Here is a 9,887-nt window from a genome sequence, read left to right on the forward strand (position 1 = left end):
TTTGCCTGTTGTTTGTTTCTTATGTATTGAAAGAAACTTTTACTATCATTTCTAATATTACTGGCTAGCCTACCTTCGTATTTGATCCTCTCCTTCCTTATTTTTCTCTTTGTTATCCTCTGTTTGTTTTTGTAGCCTTCCCAATCTGCTGATTTCCCAGTGCTCTTGGCCACTTTATAGGCTCTCTCTTTTTCTTTGATAGATGTCCTGACTTCTTTTGTCAGCCATGGCTGTCTAATCCCTCCCTGGGTAATCTTTCTTTTCTTGGGGATGAACCTCTGTACAGTGTCCTCAATTTTACCCACAAACTCCTGCCATTTTTGCTCTACTGTCTTCCCTGCTAGGCTTTGCTTCCAGTCTATTTTCGTCAGTTCCTCTCTCATGCCCTCATAGTTACCTTTATTTAACTGTAACACCATTACATCCGATTTTGCCTTCTCTCTTTCAAACTGCAGACTGAACTCTACCATATTATGATCACGGCTTCCTAAGTGTTCCCTTACTTTAAGATTTTTTATAAAGTCTGGTCCATTACATAGCACTAGGTCCAGAATAGCCTGCTCCCTTGTGGGCTCCATGACCAGCTGTTCCAAAAAGCCAAAAAGCCTGTTGGACGTACAATCCCTCAGAAGGTAGGTGAGAGGTCCTGGAAGTAACATCTGCAGGGAAGCTTATTTCCGCCTCCTTTTGTTTGGTTTCGAATGAAATCAATGCAAGGAAATTAAACCGATTGGGTTTGTCACCCCTGTGGATCTCCAGCTGAGCTACACAACCAATCCCAGTTTTTGTAGGATCCCTGTGGAACAGGAAATTTGAACACACTGACAGCCCAAAGATGATAAAGCAGAGATTCTTTATTTCACTAGCATTATGTCAACATAAACAAGAAGAGGAATTAAGGATAAACAAAGAATTATTTACATTATGTACATGAATAAATGGGTGGGTAACATTGTCTTGAGGGATTCATTTGTCTCTCTGTCTCCCTATCAGTCTTCCATCCACCTCAGAATGATACACTCTTTTCTAATGAGTGCCCATTGGGTTGCTCTCCCTCACCATCGCCATCTGTTGGGGGTGATCCCAGAGAACAGTTCAGCTCCCTTGCTCAGTGACCTCCATCTTGGTGGAAGTACAGTTACACCGAAACCAGACATCCCTTTGAAGCCTTGAAAAATCCTTCAAATAAACCAGGGGTCAATGTGTACACTGACTGTATAAAGTTTGAACTGGCAATGCTGGTGTGGGTAGTTACCATTTTGCAATGTGTAAAATGTTCAATTCATTGGTCACCATGAGTGATCAGCTCTGTGTGAGTTTGTCTTAAGCCTCAGAGCACTGTTGCGGCAACTTTCTGTATCAACTGCATGATCCCGTGACTTGGTCGGGGAGAATAAGCCCAAACATGTATTTCTGTGCTGATTAACTGCCTCTGGGTTAGATGACATACATTTATTAACTGGAAAATGGCAGTGGTGTTCAATGTCACACTGATTTGTGCACGGAGTATAAGCCTAAAGATTTACTTCGGCATCTAAAAATAGGCATGGCTTGTACACTAGGATCTATGGTTGCAGGACATCATGTACTCTACACAACTCCTTATTAATTTGAAGACACTTACAGAATCTCCAGGATACCGCACATCTCCTCCTGGGATTGGTTGCCCATTGATACAGACGCATTGCTCAGCTGCTGCTCCCTGTGCAGCATAAGGTCAAGGTTCAGTGGTTAATAGCATCATTATTTTAATACATAGCAGAGTGACAACAGGACAGCAGCAATGGTAAATATTACAGTGAATTCCATCTTTATATTGTCTCCATCAAACATTCCCAGGATGGGGAGACCACGGGGTCAGGGACAGAGTAAAGCTCTCTCTACACAGTCTCTGTCAAACATTCCCAGGACAGGGACAGTATGGGGTCAGGTACAGAGTAAAGCACTGTCTAAACCAGATTATTCCAACACTTTTGCAAGGGGGAATCTACATTCCAAATTCTATCTCATGGCGCTGGTGACGAAATTTTAAAAAGTTAAGATTATTGGCTCAACAGTAAACATGAATTTCAGGAAAATATTTCGAAGGGAAATAATCGATAATTTAAATCAGTAATTAACAAAACTAAAAGGTAGCAATCAGCAGAGCTAACTAATCAAACGCTTTTTTAACTAAGAAACAGAACAACAAATAGAGGGAGCTGATGGTTCGAGTTGTGGCCACCAGGGAATGGGGTGGAAGTAGGGCTGAGCTAAAGGGCATGGTTGAACTAATGCTGACTTCAATTCGCTCTGTGAGCTGGCCCTGACAGATTCATGTGAAAATGGACGTCGGAATGGGTTGTCTTTCAGCCTGGGATTTTCCTCATGCCCCAACCTACTTTGGGGGTAGGTTTTTAGGGAGGGAGCTTGAGCAAGAGGCTAAGTGTGGGTTTGTGACCAGCTCACTCTCTCTGTTGGTCCATTCGTGTCTGACTGTATTCTCTCCCTTTTTCATTTGTTCTCCCCTATTTCCTTTTCCATTCACAAAAGTATTGTCTCTCTCTCTCTAACACTCGTGCAAGTACTCACATAGCCTCCCCCCTTCTTCTGTGCCTGCTCCGCTCACTCAAACACCCTGCGCCCCCACTTCACACATCCTCTCCTGCACCTTCCTGGCAGCAGCCCACCTCTTTCAGTGTTTGTCCCAGGCAGACTCAGTGCTGCCGTTGTGCACAGACCTGGGGATGAATAAACTGACTGACATTTGCACAGCTCCCTGTATTTGCTGATATTGTCAAGGCTATCAGCAAACAGCCCCGAAGATTGGAAAAGGATGTGCTTACAGGTAAGGAGTGGGACATCCCTTCAGAACTGCTGCCTGATGCTGTTTTGCCTCCAGATGAGATTCTCAGGGGTTTCACAGAAGCTAGTTAAGGCCTTGGTTAATGGCCATATAACTTGGTGTCATATGGACCCTTTTGAGAGCCACACGGTGGAGAACATATTCTCACTGGAGTAAGCTTGTCTGACAGCATTCGGCATCTGTACTGGTGACTGAGGCCCAGGGAGTACCCACAGTCCCTCTCCTAGATGGCTTGAGCTTCCACCCTGAGATTCCTCACAGCACCCTGTCATCTTCCTCAGCATTGTAGGACGTGGCCATGGTGAGTGCCTTCAGACTGAGTCAGTCTCAATGCCTCCCTCTCCTCCAGAGGTTCCAGCATTTGGACACTGCTGTGGGACCACCCACTCCCACTTACCAGGTCCACTCACTGTCGTTACACAACCATTGAATACAAAGGTGCCATTTAGGTCCCTCTCTCAGAGTGAGAGTGTCGGACCCATATATAGTCCCAGACGAAACTACGTCAAATTCAGGATTCCAACACCCCATGAAATGAGGGAAATCTGAGCAATGGGGCTTAGCAGCTTCCAAATGATTTGCAAGAGTGGAGCTGGGGACAGAAGGAACACAGATACAAGGGGGCTGAATGGTCCACACTCTACACAGCAATCTCCTCCATGTCGTCAGCCAAGGGCTGTTGGAATGGTGAACATGAGTGGAGGCAGACACTGCACCAAAACATAGCTTCTATTGAACTGACCTGTACTAAACAGCCACTTTACCTGCAGAGTGTTGGCTGCCCCATAATCTGAACATTTCACAGATACACTCATTCACACAGGCTTACCTTTTCACCTTTAGCTCCTGGCACACCCTGGAAACAAACAGACATGAAAGAAGTTAGATCAGCTGATGGGAGAATTCAAAAATTGAGAACATTTGACAGTGATAAATAAATTCTTATCATGGGTGGGACATTTCACTGTCCTTGACAGTCATCTTTATATTTAACAGACAAATGCCGCCAAATCTTAGATGGAAAGATGTCAGAATTCAGCTTGAGGTATTCTGCTGTGTAAATTGATGCTGACTGCTCTGCATCTCAACTTCATTGATTTGTCTTCACTCCAGACTCCTCAGACTGCATTCATTAAACATCTAGCCAGCTCAATCCTGTGAGCTCTGAGGTCCCCGCCATCCACAGTGTTCTGCAGGAGAACACTCCATATTGTCCCTGTGCCTGGTGTGGAGAAACCCTTCCTAATTTCACCCCCGAACAGCCAGGATCAATTATTGAGATTGCAACTCTTTGTTCTGGACTCCTTTCCCAAGAGGAAGTAGTTTCCTTCTAATCCTTCAACCAATTGAACCTTAATCAGATTATCCCTCACTCTTGAAAGGGTTACCAGGAAGATTCATCCAAACCTTTGATCTAATTTAACAGCTTATAGAGAGGTCCATGGGTCCATGAAGTGTTGTCGTGTCATCCACAATCAATCGAGATTATTGGTATAACCTGTCTGGCATTACGCGTTAGCTTTATCAGTGATGGTTTCCAACATTTCCCCCAATAGCGGGGACATTGAATTGCCAACTGTTTAATGTAATCCTGGACCATTGGTCAGGTGACTTTCCACTTCCATTCACCTCAAGCCCAAATTCTTGCCACTCCTTGCCAACACATCAATCCTTGAAGAGCATCATCTTCTAAACATATTATTTTGAGGGATATGGGTGTCACTAGTGAGGCCAGCATTTGTTGCACATTCCTAATTGCTCTTCAGCAGGCTGATTTGTGAGCCCACTGCCAAGGGTAGCTAAAACATCAACTATACTGCAGTGGATCTGAAGTCACAAGTAGGCCAGACAGGGAAGGCTGGAGATTGTGGGTACACTTACATTAATTGGACTGCAGCAGGGGTTCAAGAAGACAACTAGGGATGGGCAATAAATGCTGACCCAGCCAGCAATGCCCACATCCCATGAATAAACAAAAAGATTGTCTTCCCTGAACCAGATAATGATTTTTTCTATGGTCATCATCATTGACTCTAGCTTTCACTTTAGATTTAATGAAGTGAATTTAAAATTCCATTAGCTGCTGCCATAGGATTTTTACCCATGTCCTCCACAGCTTTAGGCTGGACATTCAGATTACAGTCAAATGATCGTATGTCGTCTGCCCTCCTAATGTGTAGCCTCAAATGCATTTAAATGGCTAAAGATATCATCTTCTAAATACTAAAAAAAAGCTGTGACTTAGAATATACCTGAAAAGTGAAGGCAATAATCCAGAGAGTTCAGAGAGCAACTAATCATCTGCTAATTGATGGATTCCAGAATAATGATAAGATGTGAAATTTAGAATTCAGTCAATATTAATCTTCTAATGGCTACAGAATCAGTAAAGTCACTGCTTGGGCCATTCTTGAATACTGGTGACAGATCCCAATGCTGTCCCCCAGGAACATTTGGAATATGTTCACAACAGAACTATTTGGGATTGAAATGATGCAATATACTGAGTTGGACTGGATATGGACACCCATGTCCCATTGATGGTTCACTCTATCATTCATGATCATTCTATCATGTTCTCCTCTATTTTCCCTCAGGTAACACCCTCCTGCGCTGAACTGGTATCTGTGAAACAGTATAGAAGTACAGATACCAGGAACAGTAGTAGGCCATTCGGCCCTTCGAGCCAGTTCACCAACTCAATATGATCATATCAGATCCTTCAACTCCATACCCCTTCCTCATGTATCACTGTCTCCAGACAGTTGAAGCTGATGAACTAGGCTAACACAGTAGAAGTAAATGCAGTGAAACACTTACTGGCAGGCCTCGTCTCCCTGGTAACCCTGTATCTCCGGTTTCTCCATCTTTTCCCTGTGAAATACAAACAGCAGTCAGTCTTTTAGATGTCAGGAGACCTTCCTATTGGTGACAATTCACCATGTGATGACTCAAAGGGGTGACTTTTTTTCTTGGCCTTGGGATGTTGGGGTGAAGAGCCTGGGTAAATAGTGGGGAGCTGCATTGAGATGACCTCACTCCTCAGTCCCACAACTGAGGAGGATTGCCCAGGCCAGGCTGCTGAATGGGATCGAAAGGCTCAAAGAAGTCTTCAGGCCCCCAAGGGGAGTGAATTTCTGCCCTCAATAGTGTCTTGTCAGTGACAGCCCAGCCACAAGCCGAGGTCATCACTTACATGGTGAAGATCTTTAAGTAGGACTTTCACTCTGACCTCGAGGGTCCCTTCCCCAGAGAGAAAAGGCTGTGAGTATCAAAGGGCCCAATGTTGCAACACACATTCCTGCCTGCTCTTCAATCTTTTTTTTTCCATTAGTCTCCTGGAGTGCCTCCATTTTGAGGAAGTCTCATGTTCTGTGGGTCTCAACCAGGACTAAGGCTAAGGCTCCCAGGAGTGTTTGCTGTCTCATTGGGCTGGAAACATCACAGGCTTGCAGTTCTGAGGTGGTCACTCCCAGGAATATCTCACTTCCCGCAAGATGGGCTCAAGAGCACCATTCAATCTGAGCAGGCAAATGGGACCACAGAGTACAAAATCAGGGAGGTTCTAATGATCCTATATAGGACACTACTTAGTCCTTACCTGGAGTACTGTGTCTAGCTCTGGGCATCAAAAGATGGGAAGGAGGTGAATATGTGGGAGAGAGTACAGACAAGCTTTTCAAGAATGGTTCCCGGGATTTCTGTTACGTGAATACATTGATGGAATTGTTTTGTTGGAGAACAGAAAGTTTGAAAGAGATTTGATAGAAGGTTTTAAAATCATCAAATGTTTGGACAGAGTGAATAGGGAGAAATTGTTCCATTCATTAATGATTTGAGAGCTAGAGGACACAGTCTTGCCAAACGATATGAGGTGAGAAATAACCTTCTGACACAGCGAGTGGTTCTGGTCTGGAATGTGGTGGAGACAGGTTCAATGGTATTCCAGTGGGCACTGGGTGATTATTTAAATAGGAACAATGTACAGGATTATGGGATAAAGCAGGAGTTCGTCACTAAGTCAAAAATGCTCAGAGAGCCAGTGCAGACACAATGGGCCGAATGGCCTCCTCCTGGGTTGTAATTATTCTGTGATTCTACCTCAGGGTGCCGGAGCCTATGGGAAAATGTGATCCTCTGCAGTCCTAACTATTATGGCGCGACACAACAGACATCCATATGTTTTTGTTTTAAACGTAGGGAGAACATCTGCATTTTACCAGCCCTTCAGGCAGTAAGTTCCAGTGCTCTATCACCTCTAGTTCACTCCTCAACACACCTCTAACCTTCTGCAAATTCCTTTAACTCTCGGTTCCCAGGTATTGATCTCTCTGCTAATGGAAATAGGTCCTCTTTCAATCCATGCCATTCTGGCCCCTCATAATTTTACATACCTCAATTAAAGCCTCCTCAGCCTCATCCCAAAGGAAACGTCAGCCGTTCCAAGTTTTTCTCACCACTAAAGTTCCGCAGACTTGCAAAATCCTCTTTTGTGTATTGTTTTTCAGAGTCGCAAAGTCTTAGAGATCTACCATACAGAAAAAGGCTCTTCGGCCCATCGACTCTATGCCTGTCAAATGCAACCACCTCACTGTTCAAATCCCATTTTCCTGCACTTGGCCCATAGCCTTGTATGCCTTGTCATCACAGATGCACATTCAAACACTTCTTAAATGTTAGGAGGATTTCTGCCTCTACCACTGTTACAGGCAGTCAGTTCCAGATTACCATCACTCTCTGGGTGAAAAAGTTTCCTTCATACCTTCACTAAAACCTCTGCCCCTTACCTTCAATCAATATCCCCTGGTCATTCATGCTCCATCAAGGGGAAAAGTTTCTTCCTGTCTCGCCTATTTATACCCCTCATAATTTTATCCATCTCAATCATATCCCCTCTCAATCTCCTCTGCTCTAAGGAAAACAACCCCAGTCTCTCCAATCTCTCTTTGCCACTAAAACTCTCCAGTCCAGCAACATCTTAGTAAATCTCTGTGCAGCCTCTCCACTGCAATCACATCCCTCCTATAACATGCATTCCAGAACGACATACATTACTCTAGCTGTGTCTGGACCAGCACTTTATATAGTTCTAACATAATTCCCTGCTCTTAAACTTAATGCCTCAGTTAATAAAGACAAGTACACCATCTGTCTTCTTAACCACTTTAGGGGCCAGTGTACATGCACACCCAGGTGCTTCCCAGGGTCCTATCATCCATCATGTATTCCCTTGCCTTGTTTGTCTTGCTCAAGTGCAGCACCTCATTTATGCAGAATGAATTCTGTTTGCTACCGATCAGCCCATGTGACCAAACGGTCTATATTCTCTTGTAGTTGAAGGCTATCTCTTGTGTGATCACATCCTTCTTATAATGTGGGGACTGGAACTGTAAGTAGCAAGTCAACTGCAGCCTAACTGGCATAACCTCTCTGCTCCTATAGTCCAGCCACTGGCCAATAATTAGCTTCTTGACCAGCCTATCTACTGTAATCTAGTAGTCTACATCTGTGGGTGCAGGGCTGGATTTTCCTGGGTTGGAAGCGTATTTGTTCAGGAAATTTTCTCATTAATTTTACCATATTATTAAAGAGTGGTTTGGGGAGAGAAACCAACATTCTCTATGTTTTAATCCCGGAGCTGTTGCAACACTGGCTAGAGTGGCTGACTTGTGCTTGGAAAAGGGGTGTTTGGAGCTGCTGGTGTCGAAAGAGTTGATGACACTTACCCGTATCCCAGGTACCCCCACACCAGGGGCTCCTGGGTGCCCTGGGATCCCATGTTCTCCAGCTTGTCCCTAAAACACAAGACAAAGGTAGAATTTTGATTTTTAAAGAATTGCTCACATTTTCCTATTGCTTTTCTTCTGAAGTAATGTTGCTTTCACATTTAGGGTTCTGGGTAACTCACCTTCAAAGCCCATGTGGGCACTTCCATTGGTGATACCTCGTAGCTGTCAGTTTAATTGTTTATGAAGAATCATTACTGGGAGCTTGAATGAGTGACCTAGCTGCACTGACTGCTTCCCTTTAGTGGTTAACTGTGTGCCTTGTAGACTATGCAGAAGATAGTTAAAAATCAACTACACTGGTGCCAGACCTGAGTTACATACTGGCCAGACCAAGTAAGACCCATTAGAAAACCAGCTGGGTTCTAACAATTCAACACCATTGAATTGTTATTATATAGATGCTAGCCTCTTATTCCCAAATTCTTAAAATTGAATTCTAATTCTCAAAAATGTCCTGGCCCTGGTCTCGGAGGCCCTCATTTGCATTTGAGAAAGCAGGAGGCAATTGAGAGACTCAATCCCTAATGGGTTTACGGGGTGAGGCTGGTCTCCCCCAATCCCCTGCTGGACAGTGCCATTGGTACCTCATCTGGCCCGGCTACTGAAACCATTCCATTGCTGCTCTCTGTCTGAGTATCTGCTAACATTAGGTAGCTGGTCTGCACCGGGAGGTGGTTTCCTGCTCTGACTGGGGTGGGTGAGGTGCAGGGTACCTGCTCTGACTGGGGTGGGTGAGGTGCAGGGTACCTGCTCTGACCAGTGGCACTGCCGTGACACGATGAAGAACATCAAGGCAAAGCTATAAATGATGAAACGTGAGGCTGACAGCGAGGAGTGGAAACATTACAGGAAATGGGAAACACTCACCTTGTTACCCTTTGGCCCAACAGCTCCTGGTTGTCCTGGAATTCCTGCTGCACCCTGCAGGGAAACACAACCATCAGGTAGAGACACGATAATGGGCTGGAGCAGACTGCTGAGCAGTCCTTGGAAGGCCCCACTGCTGATGGTACTCACAGTAAGGCAGGCAGATTGTGGATGGTAAAGGTCTCAGCTGAAAATGTGTTGCTGGAAAAGCGCAGCAGGTCAGGCAGCATCCAAGAAGCAGGAGAATCGACGTTCCGGGCATGGGCCCTTCTTCAGGAATGAGGAAAGTGTGTCCAGCAGGCTAAGATAAAAGGTAGGGAGGAGGGACTTGGGAGAGGGGCATTGGAAATGCAATAGGTGGAAGGAGGTCAAGGTGAGGGTAATAG

General features: G+C 44.8%; 1 protein-coding gene across 1 annotated transcript in view; it reads right to left on the bottom strand.

Annotated features, from left to right (window-relative positions):
- Window positions 1–9,887, bottom strand: part of col16a1 (collagen, type XVI, alpha 1) — a 357,671-nt gene that overhangs the window by 87,625 nt on the left and 260,159 nt on the right. Inside the window, exons 35-39 of the mRNA XM_043717133.1 lie at window positions 9,502–9,555; window positions 8,572–8,640; window positions 5,666–5,719; window positions 3,675–3,701; window positions 1,625–1,702 (exon numbers count right to left, since the gene is read on the bottom strand). Of these exons, the coding sequence (XP_043573068.1) occupies window positions 1,625–1,702; window positions 3,675–3,701; window positions 5,666–5,719; window positions 8,572–8,640; window positions 9,502–9,555 (282 nt within the window). The remainder of the gene's footprint in view (window positions 1–1,624; window positions 1,703–3,674; window positions 3,702–5,665; window positions 5,720–8,571; window positions 8,641–9,501; window positions 9,556–9,887) is intronic.

Source organism: Chiloscyllium plagiosum, chromosome 27 (assembly GCF_004010195.1).
Source record: "Chiloscyllium plagiosum isolate BGI_BamShark_2017 chromosome 27, ASM401019v2, whole genome shotgun sequence".
Taxonomy (NCBI): Eukaryota; Metazoa; Chordata; class Chondrichthyes; order Orectolobiformes; family Hemiscylliidae; genus Chiloscyllium; species Chiloscyllium plagiosum.